This window comes from Mastigoproctus giganteus, chromosome 9 (assembly GCF_048544385.1).
Source record: "Mastigoproctus giganteus isolate SK-2022 chromosome 9, ASM4854438v1, whole genome shotgun sequence".
Taxonomy (NCBI): domain Eukaryota; kingdom Metazoa; phylum Arthropoda; class Arachnida; order Uropygi; family Thelyphonidae; genus Mastigoproctus; species Mastigoproctus giganteus.
This window is the reverse complement of record NC_143583.1, coordinates 149,913,043-149,931,688: the sequence shown is the minus strand read 5'-3', so window position 1 is coordinate 149,931,688 and position 18,646 is coordinate 149,913,043. Positions and strand designations below refer to the sequence as shown.

The following is an 18,646-nucleotide window of genomic DNA, read 5'->3' as shown; positions in this document are numbered from 1 at the left end:
ATACCAAAGCATTATATTATAAATAAATGAAATATGAAGTAGCAACTTGTTTTAATTCATTTAATATTAATTTATTTTATTTAATAATTTTGTTCTGGCCCTTGACTTGGAGACAGAATGATAATTTGGCCTCCGAACTAGGAAAGGTTGCCCATGCCTGCTTTATACTGTAATGGCATCCAACAGATGCTACACTTTGCTCCTGGGTGATATAATAATTCAGTACTTAGCTTCCATGTTATAATGTTTATATGGCTTTTTTTACCAACTTCAAAGACATTTACTTAATGTACTTTATTTACTACTTGTCTATAGCAGTTACTAACTTAGTAGGATAGTTAATTGATTTAAACTTAAAAAAGTGACAGTTAACATTGAATTTAAAGAGGAATGCCTGGTTAGAACAGTTTTGAAGCACTGGTAAGATAAAGCTGATCTTTGTTCAATACAGTACTCTTATGTGTATTGCATGTGTATATAATCAATTTGTAAAAAAAAATTAGAATAATAAAGTAACACCCAGTAAAGGATCAAAATTATTTATATTTTTTTTTTGGCTGGTGCAGCATAAGCCATAGGCTTTCTTGCACCGTGTGGCCGTTACTAATACTAAAATGAGAAAATAGCCCTAGGGGAAGAAGACCCACTTCAGAAATTCAAGGCAACATACAGGGAATATAGAAACTAAAAAAACTTAAAAAAGTTTGTGGAGTCTTTGTTTTGAAAGTCGGCAAACCTTGTATCAAATTGCTCTATTAGTGCCTTCAGTTCTTCTCCATAAAAAAAGTCTTTTGCTGCTCCTTTCCACCCTTTGAGTACATACCTATCATTCTGGGTTCATTTTATGACCAATGGAAGCAAATAAGAACAGTGCGTTGTGGAAAAAAACATGGTGAGAAATAGGAAGAGGCTGAATGGTGACTATTATTATTATTATTAGTGGATTCTAGGGTCCCCCCCCCCCCCATTTCTTGTCTTGTGGTGAGGAAGTGCCATCACCGGCCGTTTGTGCGTAGTGTTGGAATATGTGAAGGTGTGATGTGTTTTTTTTTTTTTTTGTGTTGAGTGACCGGCGTCGGCCAATATAGCAACTGGGGGGCAACAAACATGAGTTTGATTGCCCACCGTCTCACATCTCGCTGTGCAGAGGCAGGCCAGATTCATCCTTTAGCTCCTGCTGGGAATCCCCAGAACTGATGGTATGGGGAAGCCTGTGGAAATATAGGAAAGGAGAGTGGATTTATAGCAGGGAGAAGATAGGGAAGGAGGGACTGGGGGAATATAGTGATAGAAAGATGTGGATGATAGTTAGAGGCATCCACTTAGAAATAAGAAGGCGGAGTTGTTAAAGTGATAGAGCACTAGACAGTATGTCCAGGAATCCCACCCCTTAGTAGGGGTTAGCAGTGCAGACTGTGCCTCAGTAGCTGAAATCCCACCCCTCAGTAGGGTTCTGCAGGCAGCAAAGATTCACCCCAGGTGGGGGTCAGCAGGCACTGAAGATCCACCCCCAGGTCAGCAGCAAAGATCCCACCCCCAGGTGGGGGTCAGCAGGCAGCACAGATCCTGCTCCAGTTGGGGTCAGCAGTGAAGATCCCAACCTAAGTGGGGGTCAGCACCATAGATCCTGCCCCAGGCAGTGGTCAGCATAGAGGATACCATCCTCGGAAGATCAGGGTCTGCAGCGTTTTCTGCCAAGGTGAGTGTCCATCACTGAATATAACTGTGAATGAAGTTAGATAAATCACAGTCGAAGGATTGGTCGCATTAATGTGTCTGATCAATCTGATCATGTTAGTTTACACATCAGGATGTTATTGGCGATGTCATGAAGAGGAAATTAGCATACCTACAGAAGGCTGCATAGTTAGCCTTAGTTGCAATTAATTCCGATGCTTCATCCTCACAGCCAGTCTCAATTTCAAGTTGTGTCCGGATGTCCACATACAGGTGACAATCACACATCAGGTGACCCCAAGATTCCCTGTTTCGCAGGTGCAATCTGGGGGGTGTCTGTGAGGCCCATGCTGTGAAGTTTTTCATTGAAGCTACCATGGCCTGTCAACAAGAATAGGGCATGGAGCCCTGGAGTGAACCATTTAGTGTGGTTTTTGTTGTTCTCAGCTACCTCTGGTAGGAATTTACAGGTGATTGCTGTGTGTTGTTCCATTTTTCCTGCCACCTGGAGACTAACAGCATTCTTATTCTATTCTGATCTTGTTTAGCTGGAATGGTGAGGTCTATCTGGATGAGCATTGTCCTGTATGTTCCTTTTGCGGAGAAACTTTATCTGGTGATAAACAACTTCCATATCAAGAGGAATCTTTCTGGTAAAGATCTGGAGTGCAAAGGTGAAGGTTGTTCTGCAGGTCCTGGTCATTGCTAGGAGGGCAGCCCTTTGGGCCTGTAGTAGTTGATTTCTCACAGCCTATACGTTGACTCTGTGCCCCCATGCTCCTGCTCCATGTGTTATTATTGGAAGCACAATACAATTATAGTATAGATTTAGGGTTCCAGGTTTAAGATCCCACTCCTTCTCAGTAATATTAATAATCCTTCTTATATATATCTTGACTTTTTCTTTGACATACTTGACATGTTGGAGAAAAGAGAGCCGAATGACGACAATAGGTGATAGAAGAAAGCATAGAATAGTAAAGGATATTTATGTATAAAAATTCCAAGATAAGTCAGAAAAGAAAGTGAGAAAACCAGCCAGGCAATTCACTTTCATTTTCAGTCATTTTAATCAGGTTTTCAATGATTAATTTTCAGAATTCATAATTGCCCATTTTATGAAAAAAATGAAGTTAGTTTTTGGTTCCAAAGAAAATAAAAGAACGCTAACGTTCATATTTGTGAGGATATACAGTGGGACCCCAACATCCAATAATTTGTTCCACAAAACCCATTGTATGCTGAAAATATTGTAAGTTGAAACCAATAATACATTGATTTCCTGTAATTCGTTCTCCAATGACACATAAAATAGGTATTTCTTACATGTTATACTTCATTTTTACATTAAAAATTAGTGTTTTTTAAAGATTATTTAATAAATAGTCATAAAAAATCTTAAAATAAAAAACAATCAATTAGCATTTACTTTAGACTTGAAGTGCAGAGCTGATGAAATTAATGGTGGTGTAGTGGTGGTGGGACTGTATCAAGCGTTGTCTTTTCAGTCTTTTGTTGCTACTGGCAAAGAAACTGTCCAAAGTGGACTGTTTTTTTTACGACTCTTTTGTAACTTCCTGAAATAAGAAATGACTTTGTCTTACATTTTGCACATCATAAGTTCAGTGTTTTCAATGTCAGAGTTTTTTTTTTTTTTTTTTACCACTTCTCTTAAATGCTCCCAGCAATGAATGACAGTCTTCAACTCTTCAGCTGACACTTTTTGGGTGTCTTTTTCTTCCTCTTCCTCTCCAGTGTCACTCTCCATAATTTTCTCCAACTCTTGTTGCTTCTTGTTAGCTCAGATCCATGAGCATCAGTAAGGTCCTCTACATCCTCTTTGCCAACCTCCAGACCCATTGGTTTATCAAGAGTAACCTAACCTAACCCCAGTTTAGCTTATGTGTAAATCCAGCCCTTCATAGGGCTGGATTTACACATAAGCTAAACAAGCTACAGCTTAGGCCTCACATTACAAGGGGCCTTCCTCCATCTTAAAAAAATCCTTTTTTAATATTGTCACAGGTGAACTTAAGAGAGAGACGAGCCTCATACATGTTATAGCTTAGGGCCACAACAAGTTTAAATCCAGCCCTGTCCCATGGGCTCACATCTGGTAAGCATGGGCTTGGCACACTCGGTATCCTGAGCATATCATCATTCTTCTCTCTCTCTCTCTCTCTCTCTCTCTCTCTCTCTCTCTCTCTCAGGGCAGCTGAAAAGGTTTTTTTTGGCCTGTGCAGCATATAGTGCTCTTCCTTGCACTATATGGCTAATAATATAATAATTTGTTGTCAACATTATGGATAATTAAAGGCCAGATGGTTTTCAAGGCTGAATTTAAGCACCTGGAGGAAACATCATTCCAAGAACAATCTGCCTCACACAATCCAGCAATTTAAACTTTGACCTCCAAAAATCTTTGAGGATGATAGCATTTTCACCAGCGATCCCCGAAAAGCAACTTGTGAACATTTTCATGGTGTAGATTTTCTTGAAGTTTGCAATCACTTGCTGGTTCATTGGTTGAAAGAAGAGGAGGTAGTGTTGGGTGGCAAAAATTTGACTTGAACAAAGTCAAATTGCACCTCAAGATATTGAACAAAGTTGGGATCATGGCCTGGCACATTATCCAGCAGGAGCAGTACCTTCACAGGAAGTTTAGTTTTCTCAAGATAATTCTTCACTGAAGGACAGAACACTTCACGCTGTCATTCATAGAAGACATATCCTGTAACCCAGGCCTTCTTGTTACTGTGCCCAAACACTCCCAGCATGCATTTGTCGACCTTTTGTTGTTGAAATACTCTGGGAGTGTTAGAGTGATACACAAGCAAAGGCTTCAGCTTAAAATCTCAAGAGGCATTGGCACCAAACAGGTGAGTGAGCCTACCTTTCATAGTCTTATGCCCAGGTAAACTAGCCTCATCACTTTAAGTGATGTGCATTCTCCTGGGCATTCGCTTCCAGAAGAGGCCGGTTTCGCCAATGTTAAAAACTTGCTGGGGAAGATAACCCTCCTGATCAACAAACTCTTGGAATTCAATTTTAAAGGTCTCAGCTGCTTTTTATCAGCACTCGATGCCTCCCCATGCCTTTCAACACTTTTGATATTCACCCTTTTTTTGAAGTGCTCGAACTGACCTCTGCTGGCTTTAAAGTCTTCACAGCAGACAGCATATATCAAAAGCTGTTTTGATTTGCAGTTGTCTTACTGCATTATACCTGTTTAACTTCCATGGATAGTTTCTCTGCAAGCTTATTCTGTATATACATATTTGTCGCTATATGGTTATGCCATGAGGGCCTACTTAACTTTGTGAATACAGTGGGCCTGCCACTGGTTGATGGAGTTTTAAGTTTCAGATCATCATAGATCTGAAACAATCGTACAAGTGATATTCCACGCGCCACACGTTGAACAATAAAAAAGACGCTAATTGGTTGAGAACAATCTTACAAGTGATTTTCCATGCGCCACTCGTCTGAAAATTTTCACCTATGTATTGTTCCAGCTACATCGGAAAGCCATCAGTACCTGCAAATATCATCGGTCCTTAAAATAAAAGATCATATGGAAGGTATATCGGCTGCTGAGAATATCGGATATCGATGTCATCGTAAGTCAAGGCCCACTGTATTCACAAAGTTAAGTAGGCCCCCATGGCATAACCATATAGAGACAAATATGTATATACAGAATAAGCTTGCAGAGAAACTATCCATGGAAGTTAAACAGGTATAATGCAGTAAAACAACTGCAAATCAAAACAGCTTTTGATATATTCTAATTTTAATAACTCTCTAAGTGAGCACTCATACAAAAAAAATGACATGACAAAAAATGTTTTGAAAAAGTTACTGCTGAAAGTGATTGGTAAAAATATTTAACTGTTTATTGAGATCATTAGTTATTTTATATGTAGTAAGCAATATTAAAATATTTACATTTATTACAACTAAGTAACTAAATTCTTGGCCAATCAATGGGTATTGTGGGACTTTCCATGAACAGATCCTCTCTCCTCCCCCTCCAAATGCTCTAGGCATATTGGGAATATTCCCTAGGAATATTGGGATATTACTGTCCTGTTCCAAGTCCAGGAACAAATGGCTTCAACATAAAGAATATTGAAAATAAGCACTGTATCTTAGAAATACCATTATGTATTTAAGGGGACAAAATATAAGAAACCTTCAATTTTATGTTATTTTACAGTAAACATCTTATTTAACAGACTGATTAAATCTAATTAACTAACAAACATCTGATTAAATGGATTTTTAATCCATTTCATGGATTAAAAAAAATTTGACTGTCATCAGAATGTATTTTGAGTGCGTTCATGAGAAGAAAATTGTGGGAACTTGTGAATCGTAGCAGCTGGCTGCAAGCATCCAAGTTGGTTTATGGATATCATTAAGTGTTCGTCTGTGCTGTTTATTTATTTTACTTTACATATTTTATAGTATATAACAGAGCTATGGTGCTCAATACATTCTACATTGCTATCAATATTTGTAGAAGGATAAGAGAAATTTACCTCAATATGATACGCAGAACACTTCTGTATGATACTCTCCAGAAATTAAAACGAATATAAAAGATTAATGCAAAACAATTACAGTAAAAAATCAATCGAACACAATTCAAAAATTAACTAAAATTCAAAAAACAATTTAAAAAATTAATTAACGTTAAGCGTAAATTTCGAAAAACAATTTTCCTTCCTGAAGCAGACAGTGCTTTTCAATTGTGATCACAGGAATGGAAATTGCGGATTGTGTGAGCTTGGATCTGAAATAAAGATTATTTGTGCTCACACATGCACGTGAAATGCTTCGATTATTTGTTTTCGCACATGCTCGCAAAAGACCACAAATTGGAGATTAGATATGAATGACGAACATTAATAGAATTTCATGTAATTTAATTTTGACGGTTTCTACAATTAATACTCTCATATAATTACATTGGACACTAAGTATTTTGGCTTCGTTAACTAAAAATGTTTTTTGTTAATGACATGAAAGACCAATTCTGATGCTGCTGAGAAGCACAAACTGAGGATGTGTGCTGTTTTATGCGGACAATGAGCGGAAATCGCATAGATCCTTGGGAAGACGAGTTGCAATCACAGCAAGAAATGTGTACCAAGTCATTTATTTATGTTGCAAAAGAGGAAAGGACTGAGCGATTGTTCAGTAATATAATTTCCATATTGTAATTTCCATATTGGTGTGGCTGCAATCTTAAATTTGGTATTTTTAAAGAATCTGTTAAGCTGCTTGTGCACTGTTCAATGTATGGGACAGAAATAAAGTTGTTGCTTTTTTTTTTTGTTTTTTTTTATGTTACTATTTTTGGTTGGTGTAGTTTTTTTGTGTCCTATCCTTAGCTTTACCCCAATTTGGTTTATTGTAGCAAGGGGGTAAACCCTGTTTAAAAATTTGCTGGTTAATGTCTGTATTTCTGAGTCTAAAGCAGATTCCGTTGTTGAATATTTATAGGCATTGAGAAACTGATTAAAGACAATAGCCCTTTTGTAGATGAATGGGTGATAGCTGTTATAATGTAGAAGCATATTGGTGTTTGTTGATTTACGATAGACATTAAAAATTGGATTTTATTTGTGTTCCGAGGTTTGTTTTTGAATTTTAGTTAATTTTAGAATTGTGTTCAATTGATTTTTTATTGTAATTATTTTACATTGCTTAGAGGGGCTTAGAGGGGAACAGGTATCCTGTGTGTTATCAGACACTCAGCCTAAAACACTGATGGATCCAATATCTCTCTATTACAGAAGATTTAGGAGAAGTCCGGTTGGCCTGCCTCCCTAAAATCCACTCACGCACACCTTCTCGATGGTAAGCCCTGTTACGTCACTTAGGTGGCAACGAACGTGTAGAGTGGTTCTCTTCAAGACGCCTGGTCAGCGTGAAAAGACCAAACCCTCCAACAATGAGAGCACAACAATACAAATGGCCCTCAGTCCTCAGGAGCTTTCACTCTCCCTCTTACGGCAGCGAGAGGATCAGAGTGGAAGCAGAGGGTGCTAAGAATCTTTGGGTACGACCAGGCTGCCATGCACGGAAATTGAACTTGGCCTGTTATAACGTACGATCACTCATCGGTGAAGACAGGATATTAGAGCTGGAAAAGGAATTAGAAAATGTGAATTGGAATATCATCGGTTTGGCTGAAACAAGAAGAAGAAATGAATCACTTATAAGTTTATCAAGTGGAAATCTGCTGTACACCAATGGAAACAGTGAAAGGAGTGAAGGTGGAGTTGGGTTTCTGGTCCATAAAGATTTTAAAAACAACATTTTGGAATTCAAAAGTACATCACCAAGGGTGTCAAGACTAATATTCAAGATTTCTAAGAGGTACAAGCTAAAGATTATAATGATTTATGCACCAACATCGAGCCATGATGATGAAGAGGTTGAAGAAATGTACACTGAAATTGAGAGTCTTCTAGATGAGCAGAAAACTCACTACACTATTATTATGGGGGACTTCAATGCTAAGGTTGGAAAAAGGCAAAACAGCGCAGAAAGAGGAACTATAGAAAATTTTGGAATTGGTGAAAGAAATAAAAGAGGTGAAAGACTTGTGGAATTTGCAGATTCTCAAGGAATGTCAGTAATGAACACTTTTTTTCATTACTGACATTCCTAGAAAGTGGACATGGAAGAGTCCAAATGGATTAACAACTAATGAAATCGACTTCATCCTCACTAACAGAAGATATATTGTGAATGATGTTACCGTCCTGAATAAGGTAAATGTTGGAAGTGATCACAGAATGGTAAGATGTACACTTGATATAGATGTAGGAAAGGAAAGGAAAAAACTGACTCGAGTAAATAATACAAAGGTCTTTGAAATAACAGAGGAGGAGAAAAAGCAGTATGTACTAGAACTTAAGAACAAGTTTGACCTTCTGCAGACTGCTCAGGAACAAGATATCGACGAGGAATATTACAACTTTCTGAAAGTGATAAAGCCCAAGAAACCTATAGGGAAACAGAAATCCAAAGAAGAAAAAATTAGTCAAGAAACACTTGTCATGATGAACCAAAGACAACAAATGAAGAGCAAGAAAAACACTGACAGGGAGAAAATTGAGTATACTGAGTTATGCAAAGCCATTAGAAAGAGACTCAGAGAGGACATAAGAAGATTTAACACAAGAAAAGTAGAACAAGCATTAAGGGAAAACAGGATTAAAATCAGCAGCCATGAGCAGTAATAGAGAAAGACAAATGATACTGAAACTGAAGAATAGCGATGGTGTAATTATAAACAGCAGAGAAGGCATAATTCAAATAGCAGAAGACAACTATAGGGAATTATACAAGCAGCGAGGGAATGATACCAGCAGTGGGGAAGATGGATTGCAAAGTAGCAACACATACAACATACCCGATATTCTTCCTGATGAGGTAGAACATGCATTGAAGAAAATGAAGAATCGGAAAACCCCGGGGGAAGATGAAGTTACTGTAGAGTTGTTAAAATTGGGAGGAAGAGACATAACACAAAAACTGGCAAGGCTCTTCACAAAGTGCATTAGAAAAGGAGTGATGCCTAAGCAGTGGAATAATGCAATCATAGTTTTGCTGCATAAGAAAGGAGTTAAATCAGAAATTGGAAATTATAGACCAATTAGCTTGTTATCCCATATCTACAAGTTGTTCACAAGGGTCATTACTAACAGATTAGAAAGAATACTTGATGAGAATCAACCGAAAGAGCAAGTTGGCTTTAGGACAGGATTCTCAACTGTGGATCACCTTCACGTAATATCACAGCTAATGGAGAAAGCAAATGAATATAAAACACCATTATGCCTGGCATTTGTGGATTATGAAAAGGCATTTGACTCCATACAGCATAAGGCAATGTTTCGGGCACTGGAAAGACAAGGCATAGATACTCCATATATTATGATTTTGAAGAAAATATATGAGAGTGCTACATCCTTTATTAGACTAGACAAAGGCAGTAGCAAATTTAAAATCGAGAAAGGAGTTCGACAAGGAGACGCAATATCTCCAAAGCTGTTTACTGCTGCCCTTGAGGAAGCTTTCAGAAGATTAGACTGGTCGCAGAAAGGAGTCAATGTGAACGGAGAGTACCTAAACCATTTACGATTTGCAGATGACATTGTGGTCATAAGCCACGATCCCAAAGAATTAGAGGAAAATCTTAATCAGTTATGCACAGTTAGTAAGGATTTTGGACTAAAGATGAATATGGCTAAAACAAAAGTAATGATGAACAAGTATGCCACGGAAAGGGAAATAATGATTGAAGGAGCAGTAATTGAAAAGGTGGAGTCATATACTTATCTGGGACAAGTTATTAGCTGTAATAATGATAAATGGCTGGAAGTCAAGAGAAGAATAAATTTTGGATGGATAGCATTCAGAAAATATAGTCACATACTGAAGAGCAATATCCCAGTTTGTCTGAAACGTAAAATAATGAATCAATGTATACTCCCCACCATGACTTATGGAAGTGAAACCTGGGCACTCACCAAAAGAATGGAAGAGAAGCTAAGAACTACACAGCGAAGAATGGAACGAATTATATTGGGAATCAGACTGTTAGATAAGAAGAGAAACACATGGATTAGGCAGCAAACTCAAGTAAAAGACATTCTTATCAAAACTAAAGAACTAAAATGGTCTTGGGCAGGACACATAGCTCGAAGACATGATGACAGATGGACTAAGAAAATAACAGAATGGTACCCAAGAGGAGCTAGAAGAAAACCTGGAAGACAAAGGCGGAGGTGGATAGATGAAATTCATGAGTTTTTGAGTAGTAAATGGATGGCCAGTGCTCAAAACAGAAGGAACTGGAAGGTTGCTGGAGAGGCCTTCATCCTGCAGTGGATTGAAAATGGCTGATGATGATGATGATTTGCTGAATTCGTTTTATTCATTTTAAAACTTAACTTACAGTATATCATTGCTCTGCGAAAACTGGTGAAAAGAGAAATTGTGTGCATATAAATGTTGTGCAGAAGTTAAAGCTTTAGAGGAATTACTCTGGTGAGTTAGATATTACAAAAAGTGGTCCCCATATTGCATATGGGATGACTTTTAAGAATGGACACTGTACTAGATTTTGGTGGTCATGCCACTTGGCACAGTCTACATTTCCATATTTGCCAACTCTTCTACTTTAGTTGGAAGTTTACTAATAATGGGGTGTGCCTTCTGATTTTACAATAAGTTTAGTTTACTTCGTTTTTAATCAAATTTGTGTTTTTTTCTTTTTTCCTCAATTACAGACCTACTGAATTTAGCACTGTGCACTTAACTTTGCACTGACTGGGTTGGGTCTGACAGTGCATTTATGTCTTTGTTTACCCATTATTCATTTTATGCAGGATTCTCTTGGTAATCTTTGTACCTTCCTGCCCTTTTCCCTTGTTGTTGTCAGTGGACTTTGGTTTAGGCAGTGTGCTGGCACTTTCTCTTTTGTGGTCTGTGTGATCCACCCTGTAAATTGACTTTGTAAAAATGAAAAATTTTTTTTTTTTTTTTTTTCAGTTTCTGTTTATTAGATTTTTAAATTCTGCAGTTCTTTGAGTACCCTATACTTACTGTAATGCATTTTAGCAATACAAATATACAAAATATCTGTGTTGTGTTAGGTGTCTGACTGCACCAGGGGTTCCCCCATCTCGTGTTTGTGTGTTTTTTTTTTTTTTTTGTAGTTGTTGGTGCATCGGCTTCTGTGGCCATAATGCACCTCCCAAGGTTTTTGCAGTACTTTGATCCAAGCCCGAGTCGGGATTCGAACCCACGACCTTTGGGTTGCCAGGCAGGCACTTTACCCACCCGGCTAGCCCGGTCGGCATTGTGTGTATGTGTGATGATACATTCTAGAATTAGTATTTATGCCAAATGATTGCAAAAGAGCAAGCTAATGAAGCATAAGCTTAAAAAAAAAAAAAAAAACCTTCTACATCACCTAATCCTTCCTTAAATTTATTCAAACTACCCACTTCTACAACACGGATGGAAGTTTGTTTCAACAATCAACCACCCATTGGTTGATGACAAATTTCCACCCATCTATCTTGAAATCATCCTTCCTCAATTTGAATTTATGCCCTGTCATGTGTAGTCTGAGCACGAGCAAGAATGCCATCATCATTGAGCCTGCTCAATCAATTCAAAAATATTATTTATACAGATTGCATTCACTCACATTGCTGAAAGTGAGTGTAAACATTGTGAATTGGACACTTTTCTTAAAAGTACTTTGTGTTTTGAAAAATATTTCAAATCATATTTAAAATACTGTTCAAACAACCTTAACCAAAAAAAAAAGTGATTAAAACAGTATTCCGATAATTTTTTTTTTTGTTATGATTTTTTTCATTATTTTACTGTAAATATTATTGTTTCTACTGTACATTTTTTCATGGGTCCATCGGGCCCAACCCATGTGGTGATGAGAGTTTTTCCCACACAGTCATTGAAGGATTAAAGGCTGACGTTTGGTTATGAAGCTCTGTTTACTTTTAGCGTAAGTGTGGCGACCATATGCTATTATGTGTTTACAATATTAGGTATAAAAATATATCTGGATTTTGCATATCACATGTTTGATAGTATTTGATTTTTGCAATAAAGATTTAACTTTTGATAAATATCTCAATTTAAATGCTCTGTTCTTTTTTTTTTTTTTTTTTTTTTAGTAATATTAATGACTGAGTTTTACATGCTAGTGTTGTTTCTAGTTATTGAGTAACAATGGTTGTTATAGTTGTGCTTTTTTTTAAAAAGGTTAGTTTCATTAAAAATATGTTAATGTTTTGTTGTTTTAAGAAAATTTGTTTGTGAATGAAAGATAGGTTATATTTAATTTATTGAGCAGTGTGACTGTACTGTGATAATTGATTTCCATCAATGTATTGCACTACAGTTAACTTTGACCAGGTCACAAAACTAGGTAATACTATCTGATTAAAGAGAAAGATAAAAAATAAATAAGCAAAGCAAACACCTTTGATATATAGTTTATTTTAAAGGTGTTTTATGAAGATGTATATTAGTTACCTGTTGCAGCATGTGACATATATTAATTAGTTATTAATTAATAATGTTGTTCAGACATGTCTGAAATATAAAGGCTAGAGCTGCATTTCTATTAAGTATTCTGTTTTCCAATTTTTAAAATTGACAGGTGTGTGTTTCTGCAGAATACAATTTTTACTCATAGTTGTGCATAGTAATATGATTTTTCTTTTCAGAAGATTTTTTTTTTGGAATATTTATCTAATACATATGAACCCCCCCCCCCAATCTTTTGCGTGCGCGCGCACACACACACACACACTGCATGCTAAATAGCAAAGAACATTTGGAGGTATATCACACAGTCAAGTACGGAGGAGGAAAAAGAAGGGAGTACAGTGATAAAAGTAGAGCATTTGCATAAAGTTCTGAATTTTGTTAAAAACTTTTAAACATCTTTCACTTGTCTACATTGTGTGTACTCTCATTTATAATGAACTAAGTGAAAATATTCTGTCTTCAATACTGCTGTTTAAGCAGCACAGTCATCCTACTTGTGATAAATCCTGCTATCTAAAGTTTCATGTTTTAGAAAGGAAACATCTTGTGCATGGGCATGAGAAAATATATAATGAAATAAAAATGTTTACTTGTAAAAGGAAACGAAACAAAACAGGAAACACAAATAGTAATACTTTTTACAAGAAAAATACTAGGAGGAACCAATTCACTAAGTTGTGCTGATTTAATTCAGTTTAGAGACTGGCAAAATATTTAAATGCCTCTTCATTTGGAGTGGTAGTATATATCTCAGGCACAGGGAGCATGTGGCTTTCCCAGTGATTTATTCCAGGTTATCCAGCTTGCATAACATTCAAATTGGTCCAGAAACAGACACTTCTAAAGACAATGCACAATTTTATCAAAGTAGGCAATGCACAGAAAAACTCTGAAAACTGTAAACAGTTAGTATTGAGCTTAATAATATATGGTAGTTATTCTCTTCCATAAGTGAAAGATATTTTTCTAGGCTTTATTAAGGAGTTTAATGGCATACTTAATTTCTAAATTTCTAAATATGCAATTAAACTCCTTAAAAAATGTGATAATATAAGAAAATTATATTTTGACATACTAGTAGAGAAAACTGATGTAAAACAATTACATTGATATAGAAGACTGCACTGTTTTCACTTCCTTATAAATAAAAAGATTGTAACTACTATTTAAATTCTATTTTTTAAAATGTACTGAAGTTTCTCTCTACTTTTTAGTTATCACCATATACCCCAGAAACTCCAGAAAGTAGCTGTAGTGGCAATTTGTCAATCCCAGTACTAGATCCACTTGTGCCTAGTAGCACTCAATTTCAGGTATTGTATCTATGTTTATTGCTTTAAATTTTTTTCATTATTAGTATGAATAAAGGTAAATCACTGCGAAAGAACTTAAATTTATTTAGTATCAGCCTTGGAAAAAATCAACCTGGTTTGATCTAGATACTTGGCCACCCTGCATTCAAATTTACATAAACTCTCTGATTCTACAAGGTAATGTTTATTCCAACAATTAATATAATGCTTTGGCTAAAAGAGAATTTTTTTTTTATATCCAGTCTGTAAACAGTCTATAAATTATCCTTCCTTATTTTAAGTACATTTTCTTTACCTTGAGTCATCTACAAATGAAAAATATATATATATATATTCCAGTTATTTAATTTTATCAAAGTCTTAAATACTTCAGTCAAATTCCCATGATGTCTTGTCTCAAGACTTTCCAGCCCACAAGACCGAAGTCTCTTTATATAGTAATGTTTATTTATACCAGTACTTTATGCTCTTCACTGCACCTTTTTCAGAAACAGACCTACATCCTTTTCAGGATGGGGTTTTGAAATCTGTATTCAAGATGTGTGATCTCACATGGCTTTATATAATGGAATAATTACCTCTTTGCATCTAATAGCAAAGTTTTTGTACATTGCCTACAAAACAGCATGTGCTGTCCTACCTTTTGTCTTGTTTTATCTACATAAGTAATTTTATTGCATGCATTACATGCAATAAAATTACTTATGCTGACGTATTTTAGTGCTCAGAAAACAAGTTACAGCTGACACTCCCGTCTAAATCAACAAAAGGACACCCATTTGCCATTAATGTGAGAATACGACATTAGCATTAGTAGAGGTATACAATGCAAGAAAGCAAGCTTATGCAGCATCAGCCAAAAAAAAAAAAAAAAAAAAATGCTCCGATTTCACTCCTCCATTCATTCCAAATACCTGTCCAGCTCAGCCTTAAATTTATTTAGGCTATCAACTTCCACAACAAAAGATGGCAGTCTGTTCCACCAATCAACTACCCGCTGGCTAAAGGCAAACTTCTGCACATCTATCCTACAACTGTCTTTCCTCAATTTGAATTTATGCCCTCTCAGGTGATTATTCTGAGCAAGAGGAAGAATCCCATCAGCATTGAGCATGCTCAAACCATTCAAGCTTTATACACCTTAATCAGATCATCTCGCAGGTGCCTAGTCTCCAAGCACTGTAATCTGCAAAATTTAAGCTTTTCTTTGTAAGAGCAACCCTTTGTTCCATTCACTAATCTTGTTGCCCTTCTCTGTACTTGTTCCAACAGCTCTGCATCCTTCTTAAAATGAGGCCTCCAGACCTTGAGTACTGTATACAGTACTCAAGGTGTGGCCTGACCATTGCCTTGTACAAGGGGATAATCACCTCCTTATCCCTGCTAGAAAAATTCCTGTATATCGTTGACACGACACCATGAGCAACTCTTGCAAGACTGTCTGCACTGCTCAGAAAACTTCATATCTGCCTGCACAATTATGTGATTATTGAGTGATATAAATGAAATTCAGAAAGACTGAATATAAATATTCATTTAAAAATTGGTTAATATTACTAAATGTTTGTTTTTTTTTTTTTTTTTTTTTGTAGTTGTTGGCGCATCGGCTTCTGTGGCCATAGTGCACCTCCCAAGGTTTTTGCAGTACTTTGATCCAAGCCCGAGGCGGGATTCGAACCCGCGACCTTTGGGTTGCCAGGCAGGCACTTTACCCACCCGGCTAGCCCGGTCGGCACTAAATGTTTGTGGACAAATGGATGGTAACTATTATAGTGAAGAAACATTACTATTAAAGATATAACCAGTTTTGAATGAGACACCAAAAGATGACTAATCAATCAAAATGACAAGTGATAAAATAGCTTAGCTCTAAGATGGACAGGATTTTTTGACAAATGAGGCTAGCTAAACTAAAGTGAATAAGACCTTAAATAATCTTCGTTTCATTAGGAAGGCTTTTTATGCATGTGCTTGTATCACCAGTGGTCAGATTGTAAAGGTGGGTGTCTGGATGTCTTACATTTATGGAATTTCAGTGTAACTTAATTTCTAAGGTCGTGGAGATTAATATTTTTGTGATATTATGCTGCATGTTCATTATTTTGATGTGTTCAAAAGGTGAATAAATGTTTATTTAATGATGTCTCAATTGAATGATGTGAAAGTTCTAAAGCTCCAGGATAATTATCCACAATTGAAGCAACATGTTGATTGAATATCTGTCAAAATATACTTATTTGAACCTTGATTGATATGAGTAATCACAAGCAGTCCAAAAAATACTTCAAGTGAAGTTATGTTTCTGATGACAACTGGCTAATCTACGAAATGAATGAGATTTGGATATGAACTCTGATTTACAGATTGGTATCACCACTGTCTTCTATTCTGTATTTTTAAATAACTTTATGAAAGATGAAACCACTGTTCAATGTAAGGAATGAAAATAAAATATTTTTAAAAATAAGATTAAATTCAACTGCTGAACTTTGTCATAGTCTGGCTTGCTCTTTAATGGATAAAAAGGTATATACATTTCATAAACCTATCTGTCAAAATGTTTACTTCATTTTCTAAATCAAGTTGGGTAGTACAATTATATAATTGTATTTAGCAGGCACATTATGGTATATATCTCAATGACATTATTGTGCATAACACACAACCAATAATGAATGTTATGTAAGTATTAAATAATTCTATTAACTTTCTTAATCTTACAAGATTACAATTGCCTACAACAGAGGCTTTAATCCAACTTAAGATACTAATGCCAGTTTTTGAGTGATATAAATGAAATTCAGAATGATTGAATATAAATATTCATTCAAAAATTGGTTAATATTACCAAATGTTTGTGGACAAATGGATGGTAACTATTATAGTGAAGAAACATTATTAAAGGATTGCAGTATATTTTAAATTAGAAGTAGTAATAGGCTTGTTTATTATACGGCTGCTGAAACCGAGTGGTCAGGTGCATGGGTGCATAAGTACATGTGCCTTGAGTGACCAGGGTTTAAGCCCGTGACTGCTAAATATGGTGCTGTTCCATGTATTCTCTCTACCTTGTGAACTCCTCTGACCATTTGGTCGTCCCAGAGTATAAACAGAAAATTTATTTATTTATTAGAAAATGTAGCTAGGTAATGGCACACGAGGGTGCAGAAGTACATGCACTTTGAGCAAATTGTGGTGCAAGCTCACATGACTGCTAAATACAGTTAATGATTGTGTTTATTATCAAAATAATTAATGCCAACTCCTCTGACCTAGTAGTCATGCTGGAGCATAAACAAGAACTTTTTTTTAAGTATATTTCGATATACTTAATAGATGTATTTATTAGTAGGTTTATGATATACACTGAAAGGACAGAATTCATGAGATACCTGGTTCCAGTCCTCTCGCTATTGGACGCACCTACCGCTTGGCAGGTATAAAGGTACACTGCATTCAGTAGAAGGTAATTCAATGTCAGTATGGATAAACGTCGTGAGTTAATCGACTTTGAAAGATGGATGATAGTGGGTGCCCGACACATGGGTCACTCTATTGCAGAGGTAGTACAGAAATTGCACTATCCCCATTTGACAATATCAAGAGTGTATTGTGAATATGCCATTTCCGGAATAATATCTCATTGTGGACAGTGCACTGTGGGCATTATGTGCATGGCGGAGAAAGGTAGTGGATGAACGTGGCCGTTGATGTCTGTCTCGCATTGTTTCAGCCAACTGGAGAGTAACAGTGGCACAAAGCACTGTCGATTTCAACGATGGAGGTGCCAGAAACGTCTCCACCAAGATCATCAGGCGATCATTAGCTGCAGTAGGTTATGGGAGCTGCTGACCCACCAGACTCTCATTACTAACACCACGACACAGGACCCTACACCTCAACTAGGCTAAAGAATATCGGCACTGGACCTTGGATGATTGGAGATGGGTCTCCTGGTCTCATTAGTCCTGTTTCGAGCCTACAGGAAGGTGCATATCTGGTGGAAACCGCTTGAAGCTATGCACCCATCATGTCAACAAGAAACTGTTCAGGCAGGTGGACGGTTGGTAATGGTTTGGGGAATGTTCATCTGGCACACTTTGGGACTTCTGTCCAGGTTACGCATCGATCGAAGGTCAGATGCGTAAGATGCGATCAGAATGGTTCGAAGAACATTCTGCAGATTTTACCTTACCACCATGGAATGGTCTCCCCATTCGCTGGAGATGAACACTGTGGAGCATCTTTGGGATGCTGTGGAAAGGTCCGTTTGAGGTTTGGATCCTCCACCCAGGAATGCAATGGAATTATGGATAGCGGTGCAGCAAGCATGGATGGAAATACCTGTGGAATGCTTTTGTGAACTAATAGACTCAATGCCTCGCCATGTGACTGTCCTTATCAGGGCGAAAGTTGTTCATACCCGTTACCAAGTAGGTATCTCATGATTTTTGTCCACTCAGTGTATATTTTTAACTTGGATTAAACCTTCTATTGTAATTGATTGTAATCTTGTAAGATTAAGAAAGCTAATAACATTATTA

The 18,646-nt window shown here is 36.7% G+C and overlaps 1 protein-coding gene across 1 annotated transcript in view; it reads left to right on the top strand.

Moving 5' to 3' along the window:
• LOC150080816 (uncharacterized) overlaps positions 1–18,646 on the top strand; it is a 257,487-nt gene that overhangs the window by 142,917 nt on the left and 95,924 nt on the right. Inside the window, exon 4 of the mRNA XM_090381203.1 lies at positions 14,004–14,102. Within this exon, the coding sequence (XP_090237329.1) occupies positions 14,004–14,102 (99 nt within the window). The remainder of the gene's footprint in view (positions 1–14,003; positions 14,103–18,646) is intronic.